The sequence below is a fragment of the Eremothecium gossypii genome, chromosome VII (genome assembly GCF_000091025.4).
Source record: "Eremothecium gossypii ATCC 10895 chromosome VII, complete sequence".
NCBI classification, from domain to species: domain Eukaryota; kingdom Fungi; phylum Ascomycota; class Saccharomycetes; order Saccharomycetales; family Saccharomycetaceae; genus Eremothecium; species Eremothecium gossypii.
The window spans coordinates 1,394,874-1,420,642 of NC_005788.4; the positions used below are offsets into that span (position 1 = coordinate 1,394,874).

General features: G+C 51.1%; 14 protein-coding genes across 14 annotated transcripts; 7 read left to right on the forward strand and 7 right to left on the reverse strand.

The window, feature by feature from the left end:
• Positions 1–192: 192 nt before the first annotated feature.
• Positions 193–1,380, forward strand: ADY4 (Ady4p; the record flags this gene model as incomplete). The annotated part of the gene is made up of 1 exon (NM_211902.1): positions 193–1,380. The coding sequence occupies one exon, from the start codon at positions 193–195 to the stop codon at positions 1,378–1,380; it is 1,188 nt and encodes a 395-aa protein (NP_986840.1).
• A 78-nt stretch (positions 1,381–1,458) lies between these two features.
• SPR28 (septin SPR28) lies at positions 1,459–2,868 on the reverse strand (the record flags this gene model as incomplete). The annotated part of the gene is made up of 1 exon (NM_211903.1): positions 1,459–2,868. One exon carries the CDS (start codon positions 2,866–2,868, stop codon positions 1,459–1,461), a length of 1,410 nt encoding a protein of 469 aa, NP_986841.1.
• Positions 2,869–3,137: 269 nt separating this feature from the next.
• Positions 3,138–4,343, reverse strand: BUR2 (Bur2p; the record flags this gene model as incomplete). Its single annotated transcript, NM_211904.2, has 1 exon — positions 3,138–4,343. The coding sequence occupies one exon, from the start codon at positions 4,341–4,343 to the stop codon at positions 3,138–3,140; it is 1,206 nt and encodes a 401-aa protein (NP_986842.2).
• Positions 4,344–4,673: 330 nt separating this feature from the next.
• On the reverse strand, positions 4,674–6,131 carry MFB1 (Mfb1p; the record flags this gene model as incomplete). The annotated part of the gene is made up of 1 exon (NM_211905.2): positions 4,674–6,131. The coding sequence occupies one exon, from the start codon at positions 6,129–6,131 to the stop codon at positions 4,674–4,676; it is 1,458 nt and encodes a 485-aa protein (NP_986843.2).
• Positions 6,132–6,865: 734 nt separating this feature from the next.
• GTB1 (Gtb1p) lies at positions 6,866–8,845 on the forward strand (the record flags this gene model as incomplete). The annotated part of the gene is made up of 1 exon (NM_211906.2): positions 6,866–8,845. The coding sequence occupies one exon, from the start codon at positions 6,866–6,868 to the stop codon at positions 8,843–8,845; it is 1,980 nt and encodes a 659-aa protein (NP_986844.2).
• Positions 8,846–9,575: 730 nt separating this feature from the next.
• AGOS_AGR179W (AGR179Wp) lies at positions 9,576–12,506 on the forward strand (the record flags this gene model as incomplete). The annotated part of the gene is made up of 1 exon (NM_211907.1): positions 9,576–12,506. The coding sequence occupies one exon, from the start codon at positions 9,576–9,578 to the stop codon at positions 12,504–12,506; it is 2,931 nt and encodes a 976-aa protein (NP_986845.1).
• Positions 12,507–12,901: 395 nt separating this feature from the next.
• UTP13 (U3 snoRNA-associated protein UTP13) lies at positions 12,902–15,322 on the forward strand (the record flags this gene model as incomplete). Its single annotated transcript, NM_211908.2, has 1 exon — positions 12,902–15,322. The coding sequence occupies one exon, from the start codon at positions 12,902–12,904 to the stop codon at positions 15,320–15,322; it is 2,421 nt and encodes an 806-aa protein (NP_986846.2).
• A 181-nt stretch (positions 15,323–15,503) lies between these two features.
• Positions 15,504–16,100, forward strand: RSA3 (Rsa3p; the record flags this gene model as incomplete). The annotated part of the gene is made up of 1 exon (NM_211909.1): positions 15,504–16,100. One exon carries the CDS (start codon positions 15,504–15,506, stop codon positions 16,098–16,100), a length of 597 nt encoding a protein of 198 aa, NP_986847.1.
• A 248-nt stretch (positions 16,101–16,348) lies between these two features.
• On the reverse strand, positions 16,349–17,212 carry CCC1 (Ccc1p; the record flags this gene model as incomplete). The annotated part of the gene is made up of 1 exon (NM_211910.2): positions 16,349–17,212. The coding sequence occupies one exon, from the start codon at positions 17,210–17,212 to the stop codon at positions 16,349–16,351; it is 864 nt and encodes a 287-aa protein (NP_986848.2).
• Positions 17,213–17,619: 407 nt separating this feature from the next.
• HTB1 (histone H2B) lies at positions 17,620–18,018 on the reverse strand (the record flags this gene model as incomplete). Its single annotated transcript, NM_211911.1, has 1 exon — positions 17,620–18,018. One exon carries the CDS (start codon positions 18,016–18,018, stop codon positions 17,620–17,622), a length of 399 nt encoding a protein of 132 aa, NP_986849.1.
• A 225-nt stretch (positions 18,019–18,243) lies between these two features.
• On the forward strand, positions 18,244–18,771 carry HTA1 (histone H2A; the record flags this gene model as incomplete). Its single annotated transcript, NM_211912.1, has 1 exon — positions 18,244–18,771. The coding sequence occupies one exon, from the start codon at positions 18,244–18,246 to the stop codon at positions 18,769–18,771; it is 528 nt and encodes a 175-aa protein (NP_986850.1).
• Positions 18,772–18,889: 118 nt separating this feature from the next.
• MSC3 (Msc3p) lies at positions 18,890–21,145 on the reverse strand (the record flags this gene model as incomplete). Its single annotated transcript, NM_211913.1, has 1 exon — positions 18,890–21,145. One exon carries the CDS (start codon positions 21,143–21,145, stop codon positions 18,890–18,892), a length of 2,256 nt encoding a protein of 751 aa, NP_986851.1.
• Positions 21,146–21,769: 624 nt separating this feature from the next.
• On the reverse strand, positions 21,770–22,633 carry AGOS_AGR186C (C2H2-type zinc finger protein; the record flags this gene model as incomplete). Its single annotated transcript, NM_211914.2, has 1 exon — positions 21,770–22,633. The coding sequence occupies one exon, from the start codon at positions 22,631–22,633 to the stop codon at positions 21,770–21,772; it is 864 nt and encodes a 287-aa protein (NP_986852.2).
• A 2,283-nt stretch (positions 22,634–24,916) lies between these two features.
• Positions 24,917–25,750, forward strand: ADK1 (adenylate kinase ADK1; the record flags this gene model as incomplete). Its single annotated transcript, NM_211915.1, has 1 exon — positions 24,917–25,750. One exon carries the CDS (start codon positions 24,917–24,919, stop codon positions 25,748–25,750), a length of 834 nt encoding a protein of 277 aa, NP_986853.1.
• Between the last annotated feature and the right edge of the window lie 19 nt (positions 25,751–25,769).

Here is a 25,769-nt window from a genome sequence, read left to right on the forward strand (position 1 = left end):
GTAACACGGTGGGAAGTGATACCCTTTGTGATCCTGAGTGCATATGACGCTAACCGACTCGTAGGAGCGTCACTAATCGATATACAGATAATAGAGGAAGATGAGTTCCATAAGTTGGTGCAGAAATGGCACAATACCTGGTGCGAGGGGTGTGACTACCAGGATCCGTGGTTTACGTGGTTCCAGCTTATTATGACGATGCCGAGGTTCCAGGAGATCGACCGGACGGAGGTCACCAAGCGCATCAATGACACGATGGTCTACATACCGGACACCGAATTCGAGCCCAAGTACCTCGTGCGGCGAATATCATCGTCCAAGTACGAGGTGGACCACATTATCATGATCAAGAGCATTTTGGTGTACCTAGATATGTGCGACAGCCACTACGGATCGGCGTTCCAGGGCTTCCGGTGGCTACTCCAGTTCATCCACGAACTCCGCAAACACTCGCAGTTCTTGAAGTCGCAGATTGTTAACTCGCTATACTACGAACGTTCTATTTCACTATATGCATTGCGGGCACTTTTGCGCGAGACGGCGGCGCATCGCAAGCCAAAAGAGCATCTTACGCGCGGCCGAAGCAGTCGATTGGACCTCATTGAGGGGCTCCTCACGAATATCTTGGAGTGCACGTTTTCATACGATATGACATACCGGACTGCTGACGACTTGTATGTGATGAGCCAGCTCTTCTTTGTGTTCGGGGAGGCCTATGAGAGCATGGCAGTACTTGCGGGGACGGTGACTGGGTTCCAGCATGGGCATAGCATAGATTGTGGCATCCGTCCCAATGGGCAGCACTTGCTTTCCATGGTCCGCAAGTACATTCTTGCAGCGACACTCTCGCTGCAGGGGGACCGGCAGACGGTGTTGTTGAGTCTTCGTAAGATATTGATGGGCATGTTGTTCCTCGGAGGTGTGAGCATAGCGCATTTAAACTTCTTCCACGAGGTCTTGGAGCATTTCTCTGCTTCGCTGCCAAGACAGAATGGGAAGCTGATTCAGGAATTCGCTTCGACAAATCCTGTAATGACCGATAGTAGCTTTGGCCTTATACGGCAAATTTTAGCTGTGTGGTCACGTACAAAACTCAAGGATTCCCGCTGCCCAATAGTACTCGTAAAATCTTCTGGAGAGCTTGTCCTGGTGGAAAAGGTTTCTGGCTATGAGCCTTCGAAGGGCGAAACGAATTCATGTAGTTTGTTCATTGCAAATTTAAGAATGAAGGCAACTAATAAGTTAAGGTCGGCTGAGGTTGATATGGGGGATGTGCCGCCTCCAGCAAGCTTTGGATTGATAAAGTTCTGGGAGCAATGTTATTTGGAACATAAGGGGCCTTTACCCAAAAATCTAGCTCAGTTATTAAATGCACTATGAAGGTACAAATATTATGCCAACGTTGAATATAGTTATAACTACACTATACTAATAACATAGGCCGGTAGCGCTGAGCTTTTAAATGATGATTCCCTTTTCCTGAGGCACATAATCCAACTCTGCATTGTAGGCTTGGGGTCTGCCCTTTTGAATTTGATTCTGTAGGTAATCTTCCTGTCCTCCAGTGTAGTCACTTGCGAAAGCGCTCGATTGAGGTCTACTGTTAGTGCGGCTAGTGGCGACGTGGCTATCCTCGTGGTTGCCATTGTTAAGCGGGCTGTTGAAAGCAATCGTCTCATGTTCTTCGTCATCGTGGTAGGGGTTCTTCCCTCCGAGCGAGACATAACTGGACCCATGGTTCATACTGATGGAGTTCATATTTCCAATTGTATTATTGCCGCATGACCCATCATCCCCCAAAGTAAAGGTCATTACTGTGGACTCAGCAGCGGCTTCAGAAGAAGCAGCCTCGTTCCTAGACATCAACTTCTCAGTTCTGTAGTTCTCATACAAAACATCATGTGTCGTATCCTTGAAGTCTTGTAGGTGTGAACCCAATAGAATACTCTTTAAGTAAATAAAGTCGGAATGGAGGCGGTCTTCTATTCTCACTTCTCCCCATGGGTACTCTCTCACATGATACACCTCGCCATTTGGATACTGCTTCTTCTTGTTACTGCTGACAATAGCAAATGGAAGCATATCTTGGATCCTGGTGCTAGTGTTCACTTCACTAGTATAGGCTCCATCTTCAAATCCAGCCCGGCCAAAGCTGTGCCCGCCATCGCTCATATTGTCATAATTACTGCCATTGGTGGACAAGTCATCAATTGGCACCAAGGTGTCTTCAAGCTTATCATTCGCAAAATCATATATCTTGATGTTGTTAGCCTTGATGTCTCTCATAATTAGTTTCTTGTTTAAGATGAGCTCCTGCTCCGTGTATAAGTCGGCTTTACTGATAATGGGGATTATGTTCACTTTGGTACATAGTTCCTTCATCAACTGGGTGTCAAATTCTCTTAGCCCTCTGGAAGTGGCTCTGATGAAGTATAAACAAGCATGTGGTCTTGTGTCAGTTATCCTAGTGTTTCTCTTAATCCTGATTTCCTCCTTCAAAACGGCATCAAATTGTGTTTCCAAATACTTCACGACCTGGCCAGGAATTCTGGAGTTGTCAATATTGTCCCCCAACCCGGGAGCCAATACAATGTCCAAGCTGACAGGTGTGGAGTTTTCCTCATGTAGTTGTACCTGATGGGTGAAGATCTCTAGTCCGGGGTTCATATGAGCCTTGCTTGGATCTATAGGTTCGTCCTCAACAAAGATTTGTCTGTTACACAAATTGTTTAGGAAAGTAGTCTTACCACTTCCAGTCTCTCCAATAACCATAATGCAAAATTGGATACCTCTCTTCGCATTCTTACGCCTACGAATCTCTTCTGCATTCAACACCTGATAGTTGTGTCTCGATTCTTGTGAAGTCATGTTTGCTGACTTGCTGATTTATGATGGTGCTTAGCGGGATTTGCAGAAGATAAAGAATTAACTTACGAATACAAACCCAAAAACATTGATCCACGCTTCTATCATGCACGATATATATCTGCTTTTGTGTTTACTGCCAATAACAGTTTCTTCTAAGATGCACTGACAGAATAAGTGTCACGAAATCTCAGCGACACAAAGTGCAGAATGACAGAAATGAACAAACAATACGCATAACTAGTTACTTAATATGTCAAAATGTGGTCAAGTCACATTTTCACCCTTTTCGTATCGTCCTTGGGAGTATTGTCGTCTATTACTGGCCTTTTCTTCAGACTTTCACTAATAATTTTCTCTGTAAGTTCCTTCAATTTACTTTCTGTGTGGTCCAAAAACTCTTGTGAGCATACGCCGTCCTTGATGAGCTCGTAGTCGTAGGGGTTAGGAACTGTTTCATCGGTGGGTTCCTCGTCTATTAGGCTTTGCACCTCTTCGTTGGTGACTTCTAGCTTATCGCCCTTGTTGCTCTTGAGGTCAAAGAAATTGTCCTCCAGTATCCTATAATCAGTGAATAGATTCACTATCATGGGACCTGTGATGCGAATAGGAAATCGCTCTTGGAAGAAATGTCGAGGGAATCGGAAGTTAGGGGCTGTACTCCGTTTGTACTGCAAGCCAGCAAACAGCAGTGCCAGTGCTGTGAAAGTGTATCCGTCGCAGAGGAGTGAAACTGGCTGCGTGCCGGCCTGGATAATGAAGTTTCGCGCCTCAGCTAGGATCTTTGGGAACAGCTTCTTGAACTCCTCGTCCATTATGTTATCACGATTGAACCGATAGAAACCGCTAAATATTTCTTCGATCAGCTCTTTTGGGTTCTGGAGGTCTAGATCGAATCCAAACTGGCACAGAAGCTGTTTCTCGTACCTCACCAGCTTGTCACGCACATCCCACTTGAGCTTATCCATATTCTGCCGCCCGCGCTGCTGCTGTGCCAGATCCTTCATCATGAACTCGCAGGTGGCCTTCACGTACATATCTAGTGGTCTGTTGTTCTCCATTGCCTTGCACGCTGTGGCCAGAATGGCCTGCGAGAGATGAATGCAGTCTTGCAGCGACTGTGGCAGCTCGTATATGTACCAGTACCGAAAGAACAGAATGCACGCTGCCGTGTATGTGTGGTCGAACAGCCGCAGGTTCTTCTTGATCATGTAAAAGTACATCAGGCACTTCTCCATTTTCTTCTTCGTCAGCTGCGCAGCCTTCGGATCGGTGCCCAGCCGGTCCACTATCTCCTTGCATGAGTACACCCACCTGTTGGATGGCAGTTTTATCAGGTCAGGCCATAATTTGCGTGTATTAAACCCTGCTTCGGTAACCACCGCCCCACTGGTCGCCTTATTATTTTCTAGTTCCATCCCAGGTTCCCCACTTTTTTTTAATGCAGTATTGGTATCGCTCACATCCGGTTCAGCCATCTTCTGAGGTTTTCAGAGGCCTTCCTATGCGTTGGATCCTTCCAGTGGCTAGCTCTAACGCTGTTTTATTTGAAGATGACTGGCGTTGAAAGCAACTAGTTTTTTCAAAATATCCGGGTAACGCCCCATTGAATGGGGTATTTATATAGTTATAGTATCATTTAGTGTTACAGAAGATGAGTCCCTGTCGCTAAATACATAACTTTGAGATTGGGCCATGCCCACGAGTCCGCTTTACTATCGAACAAGATGTGTATGTGTTTCTGCTGCAGGCCGCAGGCAAGACGCCCAAAATTTCGCATCTGTAGTATGTGAATAAAGGCCTAAAAATCATAGTCTCTCGTAGCATATTCTGTTGCCGTCAGTGACAAAAGCTTTTAGTTGCCTTCTTTGAGGAGCGTTGCGGCGGCTTGCGTCAAGCGAGTGTTTCCGAGAAGATGTCTTTCCTGCTTCCCAGAGATCCAAGAAAAATGGGCTCCCATACCTGTCCCAATCCTTACTATTAGCGATTATCTCATCTGGAGAAGGCAGAGTAGAGGCGGTGTTGCAACGATGTAGTTCCTCCAGATAGGACTGGGATATTTTTCTTCTGGCATCCGCGGATTCTGCAGGGCATTTCTTGGTGATCGCCTTCTCGGTGCCCTTGGCTATTAACTTCTCGAAGAGAACGGCTTTTTCGCGCACCTTCATGGAGGTCTGGAGTTGTTTGATGTACTCATCCGAGCTGGAGGAGTCCGAGCCGCTGAAGTTCCCGTCTGAAATGTGGTCGAGCTCGAAGCCCATCGTCCAGCCACGCGAGTTGCAGGGGTCAGACAGCCGAGGTGTGTCCGAGAATATGGAGCTTACTGAATCGCCATGAGATGAGTGGGGCGAATAGTGAAAAGACTCCCCAGATAATAGCTCGTGCGAGCAGGGCCCGCTAAGTGAGGTTTCGTTGGCGTTGGATGAGCAACGACGGGGGCGATGAGCATAGCCAGTGTAAGGCTTCGTTGGCGTTGCATCAGTATCGGAACAGTTTTCGTCGTTCTGCTTCACGGGTACCTCGTCGTGCGCTGCGTCGAACAGCGACTGTCGCTGTGTTCCGCACGTATTCGAAGAAACCTTGTGAAAGCCTTGAAGTATCTTTAGGTAGGTCATGCCATCGTCATCGCCGCGAGCCCTTTTTTTACTCCGGGGTTCAAATGCATTCACACGAACCCCCAAGGCAGAACCTGGACTCTGTGGACAAGTGAAGTAGTCGTACTCGTCCGCGTCTTCCTGGTCGCCAGGCTCTATCCCAGACGCCATCGCAAAGCTGATATCCGTATTTTCGTTTTCCAGCTGATCCCCCAGCAGCTCTGTCATAGTTGTGTCGGGCAGCTCAGAAGACTCATTATCGCCTGCAGTATGCGCCTCCTTTGCACTATCCGCCTCTATTTCTGTCCCCAGTTTGAAGAGTCCCTGGCGAGACCGGTCTAGAATGTAAACCAGGTCGCTGTATCCTAGCCTTACACGGTCGTGCACGTAGCCGAGCGCCTCTGCCATGGTGAGACTGTAGTTGGTCATCATCCGTAGTATGTTGCGCCTGCTATTGCATATCGCTAGGAAGCTGTACATTAGCCTGCGCTTCCGCCAGCTATCGGCCGTCCACTCTATCAAGTAGCGGTTGTACGCAATACTTTCGTTGCAAAGCACGCGGAGAGTGCGGCACGTCCGTGACACATTCTGCAGGTCCTGGATGTTCAAATATGTGAGAATCTGGAGTATGATATTCAACGGAAGCTGTTCTAGCGAAGTCAGTTCCCCCATCTTTAGCTATATTGTGTCTTACCGTACTGGAGACCTCTGTGTAGACGCTAACGCCGCGGTATGACCCCAAAGACCCTTTTCCGTGCCCTGCCCCCGTCGGACAAAATACCGACTCGTGTGCTGCCGTAACGTCCTAAAAGCTCGTCCCTCCCAAGAGACAATAATCTGCCTTCCTACGCCTTAAGACCTACCTGCTTACTCCTACTGATGTCACAGGCCTTACTTCTACAGAAGTCTTTTCTGCTCTGCCACGCACCTGCGATATCAAGTTCTAACTCTTTCGTGTCTCAGAAACACCTATATGATTCTTCTTATTCTGGTAGTAATACTCTATATTTCGCTGGATTCCTATAATCGACCTTCTGCCCTGCGAATGTTCGATCCGTGCTTCATCTCAGTAGTCGTGGGCGTGCTTAATGCTTCCTATATGACCTTTGCTGGTCGCAATATTTTGCTTTTGCCTGAAATATACGTAGCGTGACTGTCACGTGGGAAGCACGTGACATGTATTGAAATATAAGCTGAGCAAGCAGATACCCCAATGGAACCCATTGCCACTGTTGGTATCTCGGCCCCGGGTAGTTAGCTGTCCCTTTCATTGAATTGGGCCCACTTCTTCTACTCTAATTTTCGACAGATTCCGCACATCGTCGCCTTGACATGATCTCGTACGATTCAAGGCTACGCAGACTAGCATTGAGAAAACAGCATTATACCACAGGATCATCTTGAGGATGCATGGGGTCAGCTGGAAGGTATTTTGGTTCATTCCGCTTGTGGCAATCGTCTGGGATGCATCCGTTGTCCGTGCCCATAACGTAAGGGGCGTGGCACCTGAAGATCAGCATTTATACCAAGGACTTGCGCATAACCAGACTCAGTGGACATGTCTAAATGACAGCTCAATTGTACTCAGCGTGAACCAGATTAACGACGATTACTGCGACTGTCCGGACGGCTCCGATGAGCCCGGTACTGGAGCATGTGGTAGTCGTTCCCGCTTCTTTTGCCGGAATGAAGGGTTTATTCCCCGGTATATTGCAGGCTACAAGGTTGAGGATGGATTGTGTGACTGCTGTGATTGCTCGGACGAAGTATCGCCCGAGCCACATCTACGGGGAGCGACCTGCAGCGAACTAGCGCGAGAATATGACTCTCTTTTGGCACAGGAACTGGCTACATACGAACAGGGCCGTGACGCCCTAGTGCAAATGCGTCAACATTACGGAGTTGATAGCATCACTTCGGAGTCCACAGCTGAGAGGGCGAACAAGCTGGCGGAAGAACTGTCTGCTGTGGTACGGGAAATTGAACAGCAGAAAGACACGCTTGCCAACGTATTAAAACTCTACGAATCTAAATTGGCGCAGGATAACCCAACTGCGAGCAAATTCAACAAGCTGGATATCAAATATGTGACAGACGCGGTTGGTGAGGTTTTCGCTAACTCTGAGCGTCTTGCTAGGGCCCATAAGGAACTACGCCACATACTAGACACCCTGGTTACGACATACAATCCTAAGTTGCGGGACAATTTCGTGAACAGAAATATGGAAAAATACATTGACTACTCAGATACCGAAACCGGGAGGAATAGATACGAGCCCCGGCTCGTCACCATGCAGGGCAGCCAACTACGGGAGTACTTTGGCTCTGAGTTGGAAGAATTATTCCTTGATGGGAAGGCCACCGCTACCCCCATCAAGGACGTAATCCCCAAGTTCCATGTTGCACGTGGCATGGTCTTAACCAAGATCAGCGATAAAGACAATATTCTGGCGGCAGTGGCTCATCTGCGCGGGATCATGGATGAGATTAGTGCGAAGTACAATGTCAACTTTCAGGACTCTGGCGTGATAGCTGCTGTCAGGGACTACAGGCGCTACCAGGAGAGGTACCCTACTCAATCGTTGGACTACGAAATACCTGCTCGTTTGGTCGAGGAGCTAGACACCATTGGCAGGTTTGTGGTTACTGAAACGGAGAACCTCGAGAAGCCAGACAGCCTGGGTGGTTTGTGGGGCCACTTAAGCAACATCAGAGACTACATCGCTCCATCTAGCAGCTACAGCGGCCTCAAAACCCAAATTGCATCACTTGAACAGACGCTCAAGAACCTAGGCCAAAAACGCGACAGCCTCGAGCGCCAGTGGAAGTCTGCAAAACAGGAGATGGAGTCCCAGCACACCTACACCCACGAAGAGCTGCTCTTGAAGGACACGGAGCAGCTTTTGCAAAAACTCGACGACTTCTGCATCTCCAGCAAGTTTGACGAGTACACGTACCACATTTGCTTCAACCCGGACACTGGCCGCATCCTCCAGGTACAGGACCGCGACCGCTCAGTGGTACTGGTGGGCCACTTCAAGGACTTCAAGCTCGTCAGCCAGCGTGCACGCGATGCCTACATCAACCAGCTGCAGACTCGGGCTACCGACGTGGACCTCATCGGTCACCTGAGCAACTACTCCCCGGGCGCTGGTCATGACCTGCTGCTCGGAAACCTCCCAGATATCCACAACGGCCTTCTACTTTCCTATGGCAACGGCCACAAGTGCTGGAATGGCCCCTACCGGTCGGCAGAGGTGTTCGTGCTCTGCGGACCCGAGTACAAGCTCACTGCTGTCCACGAACCCTCTACATGCCAGTACCTCTTTGAGCTCAGTGGGCCACTTGGCTGCGCCTTGGACTTTGCCTACAGCAAACCCACCTAGAAATTATAGGCATGAGCTCCTATATACCTTTTCTCGATACATAATGCTCATTATGAAAAGCAAAGATGTAGTCATGGTAACTACAGCCCCATTCTTGTGAGCCCATTTTGTAGTCTTTACACCTGCATTTGATTCGCGCCGCATCCGGCGCTATCGTTTTATCGCATGACGTTCTCATTTCGCAGTCAGAGCATTATGGTACCGCAACGGCTGCAAGTGTCTGGGACTACAAATACATGGCAGCTAGGTCATTGCTGAAGTATAGAGGTGGTTGGACTGTTTGATCCTTGTGCTTCATCCATACCTGGCGTGGGCGGCTATCGATAAGAGCTGATGCTAGTCACATGATTCTTAATTATATAAGCAGCAATCGGTAAAAAGAAAAGTCACATCAGAAAAATTTTAATAGCATGAGATGCGCAGACTTTAAGTAGTTGAAGTCATTGGATATTGCAACTGAAGACGAGCGTTTCGAGCCAGTTGAAGACCTAGTTGTTGCTAAACATTGTTGCTGCAATTTATACAGTGTCAAGTAAACGAAAATTGTGCAGCGATTTTGAGTTGGTGATCAATAGCAATAGCTGAAATTACTGGGGACAGGCAATTCGGGCCTACGACGGGACTGTGGTACCGAGCAGAGCAAGAGCCTCTCCAATCAGACAGGGCAGCTCTACCGCGAAGGTGTGCTGCAGTGTAGGACAACACAACAATCGGCTCGACGGTATAGGAGATGGCCGCAGGTAAAAGTCCGCGAAAGACCACGCGGCCGCCTAGCGAGGCGGCCGCGCAGGCGCTGGGTACTTTACCGCAGCGACTGAAACAGGTACAGCTGAATCCACGCCCGCGGCGGTTTAGTCTGCTATACTCCAGCGACGACTCGTCGCTGTCAGACCTATCGGACGTGGAGGGCCAACGGCGCCGCGAGAAATACAAGAACCCCTCGCGAAATAGCGCACGGGGGCGCCGAAATCTAGATAATAGTGAGGGCAAGCACGGGAGGCTTATAGGTGACAGCGCGATAGGATCTAGTTCAGATAGCACGGAATCCTCCGAGGGAACAGGTATGCAGGACAACGAAAGCGAGGATGATGGTGAAGGTGACGATTCCAGTTCAATGAGCAGTTCTGATGATGACATAGACTTTGTGCGTCTGACTGCAGAACGAAAGAAGAAGACGTTGCAGGTGCTGAACGCAATGAAAATGGGGCGGACACCCAGCAAGATGCCCAAGGGCTCGGCATCCTTAAAAACCGGGGGGAAAACAGTTCCCAGAACTTCGAGAGGCAAGTCGGAGGCTCCTTTTTCTGCAGACGTGGAGAGAAACTCGTCTGACAATGATGCAACCGGCCTCGCATTTAGCTTTAAAGAGGGAGATGGAATACAACTGGATTCCAGCAAACTTATGCATGCTTTGTCACACGAGGGAACGGATGAAGATCTTGGAGAAGAAGTGGGAGATACTACGGTTGTAAGGAAAGGTAAGTTCCCATCATTCACCAACAACGCTCGTGTTGATCAATTAAACGTGCCACGTCCCTCTGAAACTGAGGAGTCGGAGTACGAATTCGATCAAGATGTCTACTTCAGGACAATCGAGGATGATCATGAGGCTTCAGCAGGTGTTGATACGGGTCTAGAGACAGGTGATGATGATATGGTTATCCTTGATGAAGAGGAACAAAACATGATGCAAGAATTAGCTAATGATGACAATCTTTCTTTTGATGGCAGTATACACGAAGATGGTGAAGATCCAGTTGATCATGATGCCGAACAGAAAAATTCCGCAGAGCCCCTGACGGCACAAAAGGAGGAGAAAGAGGAGGATGAATACGATGATGAGATTATGAGCGATTTTGACATGCCTTTTTATGAAGACCCTAAGTTTGCTAATTTGTACTACTATGATGGCAGTGACCAGCCACTGTGCTTAAGCACATCTCTACCGCTAATCTTGAATGAGGAAAAACGGAAAAAACAAGACGTCAAAAGATCAAGGCACTCTGAGAGAAAGGAAAGGCTCAAGCGCTCCAAAAGTCTCAAAAGGGAGCATTCTGCGACACCGGATCTTGGATCAGAGGATTACACATTCGGTCTATTTTTTAATTCGGAGGCGGACAATAAAGGAGCTGCAAATACAGGTATAGAGACAGCTTTGCGGAGGTTGAGCACCACTGCACTAGATTACAGCGAGCATTCATCAGACGATGACGAATATGAAAACATTTTGCTCGACATCGCACATATGCCAACGGACGATGACAGTGGAGGGGGCGGTGATGTTGATATGGAATTAGCGGATGGGGGAAGTGATACGGATGGCCAGCTGGACAGAGACGAAGATACGAGCATTACCAATGTATTCATTGATATTGATGATCTGGATCCGGACGCCTTTTACTTCCATTATGGCTCTTCTTCCGAAAGGGGGAGCAGTGATTACAGTGACAACGAAAAAGGTCCCCGTAAGTACTCTTTCACCCCACCAGAAGGCTCTACAGATGCTGTGCTTTATGTTGATAACGAGTCTACTGATGAAGATGACACTCTACCCCCACCCAATTCTCGTAATAGGAAAATCGGGACCAAGGCTAAGGAAGTAGTTAGTGCTAGCACCGTCGGATTGAAACCACCAAAACTGGGTACCTGGAAGACAGATGCAAAGCCATTTAGTATTATCGATGGCCTTTCGACGAAATCGCTGTTACCACTTATACATGAACAACAACTTCTTCACGCTCACGATGCACCATGTCAGCAGGGCTGCGGGTGCCTACCTGCCGGCTCTGCTAGTGACGTCGACACAGGTATTGAGCAAGAAGAACTCACCTTGAAAGAGCTTTTGAATATGAGTGAATTGGATGACGAGGAGGGCCAGGTATCCATTTCAGGCTGGTATGACAACAAGCCCAAAGTTCCTCTATCTGCCTTCAGGAACAAGGGTGTTAATATGTATCAGGATGAGGAATATACATTGCCGATTTTCTCAGCTAGGAAGTTCCCGATAGGTTATGTTGGGAGTGAGCGTACTCGTCGGAAGATTGATAAAATGAAGGAGCTCCAGAAGAAAAATGATGAGCGCAGACGTAAGCTACGGAAAAGAAAGAAGTTATTAAGACTGAAACGCAAGCAAGCGATGCTAGCGAAACAGCAGGCGCTAAATGGAGACGAACTGGAGTCCCTAAATATGAATAACAGCAGAGTTCCAACACCAGCCAGCGAACCACTTACCGAGCAGGTTGTCGACGCTAACTCTTTTCTCAGTGATCCAATCCTGGCCCAGGATCAAACTGCATTAGCTTTGCCCTCACATCATCGGAGAAATTCCACTAAACCTATGGACTTAGAAAGTATCAACAATTTACTGGCGCGCGATAGCGACGATCTTGTCGCAGGTAATGATGACGGCCTGACCATCTGTGCAGGTGACGCTGACATGCTAGCGTCGCTGACAGCGCCAATTACATATGATGAAAATGACCACCCAGCCTCAGGCGCAGCGCTAAGACGGCGGCAGTCCATCGCAGAGGCAGCTGCAGGAAACTTGCGCTTTACGAAAAACGGTTTGTTTAGTGAGAGTGCCCTCGCTGACTTAGACGAGATCATAGGTCACACTAACGGTAACGGACGTATTATAGAGTTAGATGAGGTTCTTAATTGAACTTGGAAAGTATTTTAGCACCAAAATCGAATTTTTTTTACTTCTACATATACTATACTCATTTTTAGTAGCCAATACTAACTTTGGGTTTTCCATTTTATTGCTGACTGTTCATAGAACCAAGCTTAAGTAAAGAAGAACAGCCGTATCCAGCATTTAATCAACCAGTGTCCTAGCATGAAACTGGGAAGATGGAGTACTCGAAGAGGTCATGGGTGCAGCTTCTCTTTCTTTTGGTACATGACTTCTGTCGTATATAAGAATCGACGATATAACGTTCCTTTTTTGGTGAAAAGTTTTTGATCCTATCTCATCGCATACCAGAGTATAATCAACTCGACATTTGAGGGCCGCATAGACGTGTTAACGAGACCGTGGGAGTATAAGACACGACTATGGATTTGAAAACGACCTTTTTGAACAGGACTCTCGCTCCGTTTTATGCCAATAGCGGTGCTGTTGCTTCCGTGACTGGCGACGGTTCTTTACTAGCCACATGCGTTCTCGACGATATTAATATTGTTCGTTTGGAGGAGCCTCATGCGATTATACATAAGATCGAAAATGAGGATGAGCAGGATGTAACAGCGCTGAGGCTAACCCCGGATGGTAGATACCTCTGCTATGCTTCCCAGAACCAGTTGCTCAGATTTTACGACTTGGAAACCAAGAGGACAACCAGGTCTATGAAAATTTCTTCACCAGCATACGTCCTCGACTGTGACGAGAGTTCAACGCTACTGGCTGTGGGTGGCACTGACGGAAGTGTGAATGTGTTTGACATTGCCAATGGGTATGTAACGCATTCTTTGAAGGGTCATGGTGCAACAATTTCGAGTGTGAAGTTTTACGGAGAAGTGGACAGTGGAATGTGGTTACTTGCGTCTGGTGACACTAATGGTATGGTAAAGATATGGGACCTGGTGAAGCGAAGATGTATTCATACCGTCCAAGAGCATACTGCTGCGGTAAGAGGCCTGGATATCCGCGTACAAGAAGGTGCGGAGTCGCTACTTCTATCTGGTGGCAGAGACGATGTAGTCCATGTTCATCACTTTGATATGAAAAAGAAGTGCAAACTTTTGCAGACGATACCAGTTAAAAGGCAGATTGAATCGTGCGGCTTTATTGGTGATAATACTTCTCTCATATACACCGCCGGTGGAGACGCCGTATACCAGATCATATCATTGGAAAGTGGCAAGTCCATCAAGCAGACTGCTCAGCCAGTGGAAGAGCTTTTCATAGTAGGCGTGTTGCCGGTCCAGAACTCCACTAAGTGTTACCTTGTTTTGTCAGACCAAACACTGTTTTTGATTGATGTTGAGAAAGCCTTGTCCCAGACTGAAAAAATGATAGAGATAGAGAAGAAAATTGCCGGCAACCATGGTACCATTGCTGATATGAGGCTAGTTGGTCCATCTTTGAACCGGCTAGCCCTGGCTACTAATTCTCCTACTTTAAGAATTATCCCTACCCCACAGGCCTCTGAGGACAAAGAAGTTATGGAAATAGAGACTGAAATGTATGAAGGCCACACGGATCTCTTGAACTCTCTAGATGCAACCAGCGATGGGCTATGGCTTGCCACGGCTTCGAAGGACCACTCTGTAATATTGTGGAGATACAATGAGGCGTCTAGCTCATTTGAACCCTTCACCAAATTTTTGGGCCATGCTGGACCGGTGACTGCTATTGCGTTACCTAATGTGATGAACAGAAACTGGCCCGAATTCCTGCTAACGGCATCTAATGATTTAACTATTAAGAGATGGAAGGTGCCGAATCCCAATGATCGTAAAGCGATCGAACTCCCTCATATTGTTAAAGCAAGCGAATACACGCGACGTGCACATGAGAAAGATATAAACGCCATTTCTATGTCTCCTAATGATTCTATCTTTGCTACTGCTTCCTACGATAAAACATGTAAGATATGGAACGTGGACACAGGTGAGGTGGAAGCTACCCTAGCGAATCACAAACGTGGTCTGTGGGGTGTGGCCTTTTGCGAATATGACAAACTACTTGCGACTTGTTCTGGCGACAAAACCATAAAATTGTGGTCCCTAGAGAACTTCACCGTCTTGAAGACACTCGAGGGCCATACAAATGCAGTCCAACGTGTATCCTTCATTAACGGAAATAAGCAGTTGGTTAGCACAGGCGCAGATGGGCTGGTAAAGATTTGGGACTGCTCTACCGGTGAATGTGTTCGCACACTTGACGCTCACAACAACCGGATATGGGCGCTGGCAGTAGCGAATGATGGCCAATTAATCATCACCGCTGACGCGGACGGTGTCTTCCAATTCTGGGAAGATAATAGTGAAGAGGAACATGAGCGTAACATTGAACAAGAGAAACTGCGTGTAGAACAGGAGCAGTCTCTACAGAATTACATTTCCGAGGGAGACTGGAATAACGCATTTTTACTCGCGATGACTCTCGACCATCCAATGCGTCTGTACCATGTTCTAGAGCGTGCGATTGCGAAGGCCCAAGGAGGTGAGGCGATCTTCAATCAGGAGTTGGATCACATAATTGGAACTTTGGATAACGAACAGCTTCTAAAGGTTATGCGGAGATGCAGAGATTGGAATACGAATGCACGCACACACTCAGTCGCGCAGAAAATGATTAGATGCATCCTCCTACAACATGATCTCTCAACTTTGAGTGAGGTTCCAGGGCTCGTTCAGCTTATCGACTCCATTGTCCCTTACATTGAGCGGCATTATGGAAGGCTAGATACGCTTGTCGAGCAGACTTACCTGCTTGATTATGCTTTAATAGAGATGGATAAACTGTTATAATTAGCATATATAGGTGAGCTCAATAAAATATGGCAGAGCTTCAATGGAAAGACAAATGCGATGATCTAATCAAAGCGGATTTCTTTTTTTTTGTTGAAAAAGCAGCTCATCACTGAAATGAACCATTACGCTTCCGCCATCTATTGTACAGCGTACATCGGATACGACAGCTACCGTGCAAATGTCGACCGAAATAAGTGCTGCTGCCCCAAGGCGGGCTGCTAATGGCAAGAAGAGGGCCAACAGAAGGAAGAAGAGACGGACACAGGCGGAATCCGATTCCTCGGATTCCTCGGATTCTTCAGAATCTTCTCAGCCTTCAGCAGATGAACAGGAAGCGAAAACTGACGATGTAGCGGTCGAATTGTCCGATGTGGAACTTTCTGATTCTGAAAATAAGACAGTCTCTCACTCTGAGAAGCTAGACGATGAATCAAAGGCTAAACTGAAGAGCATACAACTTACCGCGACAGACCTATCTTCCAAATTTGCACTGCAGCAAAACAGAAACATTGATCTCCAGAAGGCCGGCAGAGAAGTCGACCACGGCTTGGAGAAGCTGGCAAAGCTAGACGCGCAGACTTCAGAACAGGAAAGTGGTAGACTTAAGACGGGGTACATCAATATGCTATTTGAGCACGTTGGCGAAGATGTGAACCAGCTGCGTAACGCGCCGGACTTTACCCCCAAATCACTTGTCGTGCTGGCGAATGCGTTGAAAGATGGCGGCGATATGTTTGATATCGAGAGTTTGAGGGCTCTCGTAGACAACAAGTAACTTTGTAAGCTAGTTTAGTATCTGCCCCAGGCATTAGCATCGGACCTGCCTGGAACGAGTGGTTTATTAACGATGAAGCTGAATAAATAATAAATGAATAAATAAATAAATAAATAAATAAATAGAAAAATACATGTTAGTCAAATCGAATATCAACCCGACATATCCTAAATCCCATATTACTTTGTCCCTCTTTAAATTTTTGCACAATGTGGAAACGCAACCTTGAAAATCCACCATGCTGGCTGTCAGCCGAGTATTCTGACAAAGAACCAGGCAGATGCAGCTGCAATCCCCCCGACTGCCATCATCTGAATGCCCTCCATACACTTTTTCTGCGTTGTACAGTTGTCCCGCATAGATATCTGGGTCTTGAAAAACCCAAACCAGAATAGAGTGATGGCCATGATCGCAATCGACAGTATCAAGCCCGTGCCAACCTGGTCGACAAAAAAGTAGGGAAGTAGCGGGATGAACCCGCCGATGAAGTACCCGCCTCCGATAGTTGCCGCGGAGACCACCTGTCTGTTCTCCGCAGGCTCTTCCAAGCCGCGCCCATACTTGATAATAAAGTCCACCATTAGCTCCGGATCCCGCTGCAAGTCCTTGATGAAAGACACAATCGTCGCATCCGAAAAATCCGGGTTGATCTCCAAGAGGATGTCTTCGATCTCGTGCGTGACCAACTGCGTGTTATTATAGAACTTCCGCTTCTCCTGCTTCACCTCCGAGTGGTAGTAGTCGGACTCGGACTTCGCGCCGAGAAACCCACCAAGGCCCATCGAGATGGCCCCCGATATCAACTCGGCAAAGCCACCCGTTATCACCAACTTCGAGTCCCCGAGCGAAGAAAGCCCCGCCGTCAACGCAAACGGCACCGTGAGCCCGTCGCTGAGCCCGATGATCAAGTCGGACATCACCCGCGGGTCCACGTTCCCGAGGAGCCCCGCCGGCGCCTCCTCCCCGTCTTTGCCGCCCGCGTGCTCCTCCTCGTCCTCCTCGCGGCTCCCGTAGCCTGCCTGCCCGCTCCGCAAGAGCGGCGCCTGCCCGTTCTCCGCCGGCTTCCCCTTCACCAGTCGCACTACCGCGTTCTTCAAGCCAACTATCGACATCCCTGTGCTCTGCTATTGTGTGCTGTCTTGCACTGTCCTACCTGCAGGCCTTAACCTTTTGTGTAGTTTCCCAAACGACTTGCCACCTTCTCGTTATGACGCCAAAAACACTGTTTCCAACGTTTAGATGATACCGCTGATCAGTCTAGTTGACCGTAGACCCTGCTAGCTGTTACGCTTGGTGTATATGCGCGCGCCTCGAGTGTACTACCGCTGGGGACACACCTAGTAGCAGATTCTGCCCGCAACCCGCCACCAATTTTATGCCATACTATTCGTTAAAAACGATAAAAATGCCAACCACAGCGGCTTACTAACGCCGGGAAATGTGATTGGCCCGACGCGGACGCGTCCTGATTCACGTGACCACCTTTATTATACATATAACCTACATACCCAAACATTGATCAAGCCTGCGTGGAAGACGAGTACTTGGTGACGGCGCGCGTGCCCTCGGAGACCGCGTGCTTGGCCAGCTCACCCGGTAGGATCAGACGCACGGCAGTCTGGATCTCACGCGCGGAGATGGTAGACTTCTTGTTGTACGCGGCCAGCTTGGAGGCCTCGGAGGCAATGCGCTCAAAGATGTCGTTGACGAAGGAGTTCAGAATGGACATGGACTTCTGGGAGATACCGGTGTCGGGGTGGGTCTGCTTCAGGACCTTGTAGATGTACGAGGAGTAGGTCTCCTTTCTGGTCTTGGTGCGCTTCTTGGACGCGTCCACGGAGGACGACGTCTTCTTGGCGGCGGGTTTCTTCTCGGCGGGGGCCTTGGAGGCAGGGGCCTTGGATGCTTTGGACGACATGGTTGCGGTTGCGCTGGGCCGCTGGTGGCTAGCGGCTGCCCCTGTGTTTATATAGTTTTCGCCGCGCAAGGGGCGTGCCGGGGGCTTCGGCCGCGAAGCTGCGGGCACGCGCGCAGATTTGGCAGAATTACCCGAATAGGCAGGCGCGATGGCCGCCCGTAGTTAAGCCGGGGCGGGCAATTACGGCAGACACGGCTTGGCTGCGACCGGAAGCGCCACGCCAGCATGGTGCCAGTTTTTTCACAGAGGCTGCGAAACGCGTGGCACAGGGGCACGGGCGCGCGCGCCGCAGAGCGGTATATAAAGGCCCCCTGGGAGGACACCGGCAGGTTAGGCAGAGCAGCATCGAACAAGAACATGTCAGGCAAGGGTGGAAAAGCAGGCTCCGCGGCAAAGGCGTCGCAATCGCGTTCGGCGAAGGCCGGCCTTACCTTCCCAGTGGGAAGAGTGCACAGACTACTGAGAAAGGGCAACTACGCGCAGCGGATTGGGTCCGGCGCGCCCGTGTACATGACCGCGGTACTGGAGTACCTGGCGGCCGAGATTCTGGAGTTGGCTGGTAACGCTGCGCGCGACAACAAGAAGACCAGAATCATTCCTCGTCACTTGCAGCTGGCCATCAGGAACGACGACGAGCTGAACAAGCTTCTGGGGAACGTGACGATCGCGCAGGGCGGTGTGTTGCCAAACATTCATGCAAACTTGCTGCCCAAGAAGTCTGCGAAGGCCACGAAGGCATCGCAGGAGCTATGAGGGGTATCGGATTTATAACGTAGCGTAATATTGGGATTTTATACCTTTGTACAATAATATAAGCAAACTGAGTTGAAGAACATAGACGGCTGCAGCGCAGCCTAGTATTACAGGAAAGTCAGTACTTCTTAAACAATTTGTGGAAGAAGCTGCGTTTCTTGGCCGGGGCGGCCGCGGTCTTGGTGGCGTGCAGCGCGCGGACCGGCGCGGCCGGCCCGCCCAGGCTGGGGCCCTCGGTGACCGCTACGCCTGGCGCGGCGCCCTGCGCGGCCGGGACACTTGAAGTGGCGCTGGGGACGACCACCACGCTCGGCGGGTTGCTGAGCGGGGCCTCTGCAGCGACTGCGGGCGCTGCTGCGGGCTTTTCATCTGTTTCCGGGACCTCTGGGGCCAGCACGAAGTGCTCGAAGGATGTTTTGGGCGAAATCTCACTCACACGGCCCGGCAGGAGGTCCAGGGAATTGTCTCCAAGTGCTAGCGCGTCCGCTAGGTCGCCGGTGGTTTCTGACTGCGTGCTTTGAAGCGGGACCAGCTCTTGGAACGCCTGTGGCGGCGAAGACCTCCGGGGTGAACTACTAATCGAACTGCGAGCCGGCGCCAGCGTCCGAGGCGTCTCTATATTGGACTCTGGGTCGGCCACCCGTGCCGGACTGACATCTGTGGGCCCTAAGGCCGGCTCGACTGTCGGCAGAGGCACATCCTTTGGTTTGACCTGCATAGGATCGACAAGGGGGATGTCCGGCAAGGGCGGGATGTCATCAGTGAAGACGTGCTCATGCTCGGCCTTGTGCCCTTGGGAACTTATTGACCGGCGAGGGCGGTAGCCATATTTCTCCTGGCTAAACCGCACCAATTTATCAAGGAAACTGGGACGCCGTGGGATTGACTTCGGCGTGGTATTTCCTGTTTCACAGCCGGAAGAGGGTTGTGGAGACCTATCGAAAGGCGCATTAGATGAATAAACTGGTGTACCCAGCAGTGTGCTCTCTGCAGTATCTGAAGAAACGTTTGTCGACATCAGCGATGTCATTGGAGTGCGTGGGCACTCCGTAGTACCATTATCCCTCGTGCTGTTTTCTTGCGTTAGATGATACTTCTTTTTGGCAACTTCAAGAGCCTTATTATACATCTCATCGGAGTGTTCGAACCTTGCTTCCTCGTAGCTGCTGGCGGAGCTGGAATCCGGTGTCATTTCGAGCGTCTTTTCCTTATTATGGACCCGCTCACTTGGCTGTACTGCGTGTCGTTTGGGAGAGGAGTCGCGGCGTAAAACGGAGAGGAAGTTATGATGTGAATGTCCTTCTTTCTTGCGAACCTCTCTCTTCGCTGGCCGCGAACGCTCAGGTGGTGTGTTAGCGGCAAGCGTTGCCTCATCCCGCAGTGTCATGCGTTTAGACATGGTACTACGATGGGGCTGTTTTGCCTCCAGCGCAGGTTGACTGATTTCACCATACACCTTCTTGCGCGCGGCATCAAGAGCATGCATATACATCTCTTGTTCTGTCATTTGTTTCTTTGGCGCTTTCTTCTGTGTAGGCGGGTCTATCCCGACGATCTGGGGAGTCTCATCGAAACGTATTCGATGAGGCTTGGTGGTGGCAGGCGGCTCCTCGCTCGATTGGCGAGCTGGTGATGACTTCGCACTTCTCCGGGCCGGAAAATTCGTGTCAGACAGTCGGCGTTGGCGTTGAAGCTGCCGCTGTTGCTGCACACGTGGTGGCGCCCTTAGCTGAATACGTAACGCTGGCGCGGTGTCCCGCGCATCCAGGTATTCTTCGAGGCTTTCTTCTTCGGCGATGTCTGAGATATCTGGAGCACCGCGAGCATTCTGATACACGTGGCCCGAAGATGTTTGCTTCGCGGTGAAGTCTCCCTCAAACCCGTAGAAGTCATCGGGGTATTCTCCATCCGGCATTGTCATTGTAGTAGTGGTCTCCACATAGCGTACGCCATTGATGTGCTTCACCGTCTGGCGAGTCACGGTCCGTGTACGGCCCTGGAGGTCCTTCGTTTCCGTCGTCTTCACCGTTATCGTATTGCCAGCTGCGACAGCAGGAGGGCCAAAGCCGTTGTTGCTGCGTAGCGAATTCGCGCGTCGTTGCGAGCTCATACTGTAAGTCCGCGGAGGCGCACCGAGGTAGCTGGGCCGAGCAGCTCCTAGCGACCGCGTCCGCCCGTACCCAGTCAGTGACTGAGTCCGCCCCATCCCAACCCCTGGTCTTCGGAGTGACGCAACCGACGCCGCCGCAGACGACAAGCCGCTGCCTGTTGAATACCCATCAGCGGCATCAGCCTCGTAGAACTGCTGGTACCGGCTCAGGTCTGGCACCGCGCGCCGCCCGGAGCGACTTCTCGATAAAGGCAGGTGTACCATGCGTCTGCTCTTCGCGCTCGCGCTCACACTGCTCTCCTATTCTGATGTATGCTGACGATAATCTTCAATTTGGCTGTCCCTAGGCCTTTGATGCGAGTTTGCTGTGGCAGACTTCAGCCTAGCCCCATGAAACTTAGAGAAACGGCAGTAGTAGACATTAAAATACTATTATATAATGCTAGTGCTATCACACGCCCATGTGTGGGTTTGCGTGTACATGCCCTTTGCCCCTGCGGATCCTTCTGTGAAAAGTCGCCATGGCGACAAGAGGCTCGAGCTTTGCTCGAGCACAGATATTGCTCGAAGGATATTGCCGTATGTGATGTGTAAATGACAATTTGTAAAAATAGTGTATTCGCACTCGGGATCGATTTACAAGCGATTGACAGCGCCAATCCATAGAAGAGACCCCCAACACCACGGAACTTGGCCGCGTAAAGGCATTAGGAAACTGTACCGACAGCTAGCGGTTAGGCGAAGATTATCGTTAATGGACATTAAAGGTGCATGGGGAAAAAATGAAAAAAACACAATAGCTTCCATAAGAAACCGTTAGCGGAAGTGCGGGGACGGCTTGAATGCTTAGAAATGAATGAACGTCAGGAAGAAAATGAAGGTATACCACTAGTGGTAGATAATATTAGTGGAGGTCGAGAGACCGGAACCGAGACTGTGGTAGCGCGCGCCGCGATGCGACTTGCGATTCAGCGCCGCGCTCTTCGAAGGCTTTGATGGCTTTCCTGAGGGATGGAGACAATATCGAGAGGCGGCCGTCTGCACGGCAGGCTGCGGGTCGCAAGCAGGCTTGGTTGCAAGAGGCGGCGAAGCCTTCTGGCGGTGAATCCGCTCGTGGCGGTTGAGGTTACTTTTCACGTTGAACTCCTTGTCGCAGAAGGAGCACTTGAAGGGTTTCAGGTTGGTGTGGATCAGCAGGTGAATCTGCAGCGTGCTCCTGCGCGTGAAGCTCTTGCCGCAAAGGGGGCAGATCTTGGACACGAAGATCAGGCCACGGTTGCTGCTCGTCTGCGAGGGCAGTATGGGCGGGAACTTCAGGATGTTCTCGGAGAACTCAGACTTGTCGTCGTTGGCACAGTCTCGGCAACCGGCGTCGGTACTGGCCGACGAGTCTATCTGTTTGTTTTGTGTAGAATTGCCCATGCTGCACGCGCTGGACGAGCGCGAGGTCAACAGCGACACGGTGGTCGAGCAGCTCGGGGACGACCCCTGCAGCGTGGTGGACACGGAATCCGGGCTGGGCGCGCACGCGCTCGGCTGCGGTCGGTGCAGCTGCGAGAAGCTCTTCTTCGCGGACGCGATTACGCACGCGCTCTCGGCGTCCATGGTGGTGGCCATCTCGCCATGCAGATCGTTCAGGTATTGGAAGTCCAGGCCTTGGTAGTTCGCGCCCTTCTCCTGGAACGTCCACGGGTAGCTCGAGAAGGTGCTGATGAATGGCGATACCTCTTGTGGATACACAAACTGCGACATTTCAGGGGATATAGGGGACCCGTTGCGTCTAAGATACGGTCCAGATTCGCGGCGGGTAGCGGCTTACAACGGCGGGGCACCTGTGGCAGCAATGGGCAGTGGAGCGTGACTGGTGCAGCACGCTAATAATAAGTGAATATCGTACAATATTAGCAAATACAATGAACCAGCAAACTCAAATTAGCAACGAAGATCAGTAGCGATATGGGAAGCAAGGGACCAGTCTGAGGTGCTCTATAAATGAGATTAGCAGCTCCATAGATGAGAATTTTATTTTCTTTTCCAATCTACCGAGCTCTTATATATCACAAAAAAATTGTAATGCACCGTTGGGAAATATAAAAATATAACGTTACAGCTGTACCATAACTCCACTACTAGTCACCGCTTCCCTCCATTTCAGCCAACTTCCGGTCGCTACCGACAATGGCTTTATTGTGTCTTACTTTCGACAATTTGGCTCGAGCTGGAGGTATGCAAGGAGCGCAATCTTTGGGTATTTCGACGCCAGGCTTCCCGTTTTGTCGTCGTACATTTCTCGCACCATGGACACTCTCCGTCCGCCATTACGATGGCACTCTAACCCATTCGGAAACCCCAGTTGACTTCGTGTTTTTACGACAACCTTAATTTTCGTGCTTTCATCCTAAGCGTATCTCAACGCCTACCACAGACGGGCCCGCACGAGCGACCGTTGAGATCGTAACGTTGACGCTGTCCGTCACGCCACATCGGCGATCCTGTAGCTCGGCCCTCTAGCCGGGTGTGACGAAACAATAAACTACAATCGGTTGCGCTAGGCGTGCCCGCATACCAGCATCTAATATTCGAAGAACTGTCAGGGCAGGCACCTCTGCCACGCGGATGACGCGTGAGCTAATCCACCCCAAAGAGAAAATCTCTGGCCAACGTAAACAAAACCAAGGCGTTGCCTTCGGGAGGAGGTAATTACTGCATGCGGGCCCGTCCCGATTTGTTTGTTTTGGCAGCAGCTCACACGGTGACAGAGGGCGACGCTACGGTAGCGCGACGGTGAGAATGTGCGCATGACACAGCTCATTAAAAAGATATGTCCTGCGGAGCGTGCCACAGTCACTTCAGCCCCGCAAGACAAGGGCGGTGCTCTGCACGGGCACATGTAGCGTGGCGTTCCTTCGTGGGCTGCAGGCTCGGTTCAGGTGCAGGTGCGGTTTGGGCGCAGTGACCTGGCGGGCCGGCGGCGACCTCGCCCCTATGGGTACGCAGGCGCGGACGGATCGGCAAAAAGCGACCCAGAAGGTCGGGCGATTCCGAGCGCTGCGTATGTGCTGCGGGGTGCCTAGCTAAGAAAATTACGGCGAGCAGCTTCGCGAGCGGCGACAGACGTCCGAGGTGGACGATAGGGCGGGCGAGGCGGCATTCCGCGCGCAGGGTACGCTGTTGCAAATCTTTGACACAATGCATTCCTTCTGGCGGCGGGCAGGCGGCCGGCGGCGGGCGGTGGCGGCCCCTTAATCTTGGCTTGGCGCGGTGCTCTCTGGGCGGGGGAATGCCGTGTCTGCACTGGTGCGCGACAATCGGCGACGCCTAGGTTACATTTAGCAGCGCGAATCGGGCGCTGCAGGCACAACGCTTTCATTGTCTTTCCTGCCTCGAGCACGAGTCTTTTTTCCGCGTTTCCTGGTATTGTTTTCTCGAGGAGATACCAAGCCAATAATTACGCCGGCGACGGTGGAGGCTGGGCATGATAAGCTGTAGAGCCTGTCGCCACGAGCGTCGCAGTCCGGCGGCGGCCGCGTCGGCTGTGGCGACGTTTGCCTGGGCTACCAGGGCCCCCATTAGTGTGCGATAACCAGACGGGTATGGCCCGGCAGATAGATATGCATTATATATGGCAGAGCCGCCACATTCCCACGGCGCGCTGGGGCGGTGGCGACGCTGTGTCTGCTGCGCTGCCGCCGCACCGCGCTTCCGGGCGCGGCGTCAGATGACGCAGGCGGCGGCGAGCGACGGGCTCTGCCCTGCGGCTGAAATGACGCACGGCGGCTGCGGCAGTTCCGCTTGCGCGTCATTAAGCGCCGGCTCGAGTCCAGGTTCGGAGATACCGCGCTCCGACATGATCCTGTCTCATCGCAGGGCACGTGCCGCGCCGTTGTAATACAGCCGCTTCCCGTCGCTGCAAAGTGCGCCCGTGGCTCTGCACCCTCTGTCAGCACCTGCAGTCCCGACACCATTCGCTCTGCGCATTGTTCCAGCGGGCTGGCGGCGCCCTTGCCCTCTGCGTCTTCCAGTAGCACATTACATATGTCATGTTGGACGTACCTTGGCCGTGCTCGAGGTCCTCGAGCGTCCGCGCCGACTGCGCGCCGGTTTTTCGCCAATTTTTTCAACGACCTGATCGTAGCAGTGTCTTCCACCGTCGGTGCCCTCAAGACTAGCCAACAGACCCCTCTCAAAATGTCCCAAGATATGTCGCACGTTCCGGAAGCCATCCGGATGGTCCTTATCGGCCCTCCCGGCGCGGGGAAGGGCACGCAGGCGCCCAAGCTCAAGGAGAAGTTCTGCGTGTGTCACCTTGCGACCGGCGACATGCTGCGCTCGCAGGTCGCCAAGCAGACCGCGCTCGGCGTGCAGGCCAAGAAGATCATGGACCAGGGCGGGCTTGTCTCTGACGAGATCATGGTCAACATGATCAAGGACGAGCTGCGCTCGAACCCCGAGTGCGCCAACGGCTTCATCCTGGACGGCTTTCCCCGCACCATCCCACAGGCGCAGAAGCTCGACGAGATGCTGGTCGCGCAGGGCAAGCCGCTGGACCGCGCCGTCGAGCTCAAGATCGACGACGAGCTTCTGGTCGCGCGCATCACCGGCCGCCTGGTCCACCCCGCCTCCGGCCGCTCCTACCACAAGCTGTTCAACCCGCCCAAGGTTGCCATGACCGACGACGTCACCGGCGACCCGCTGGTCCAGCGCTCCGACGACAACGCCGACGCGCTCAAGAAGCGCCTCGACGCCTACCACGCGCAGACCGAGCCGATTGTCGACTTCTACAAGAAGACTGGCATCTGGGCCGGCGTGGACGCCTCCCAGCCACCCAAGACCGTGTGGTCCGACATCTTGAAGGCTCTCGGCAAGTAGACGCCCTGCGACAGCTACA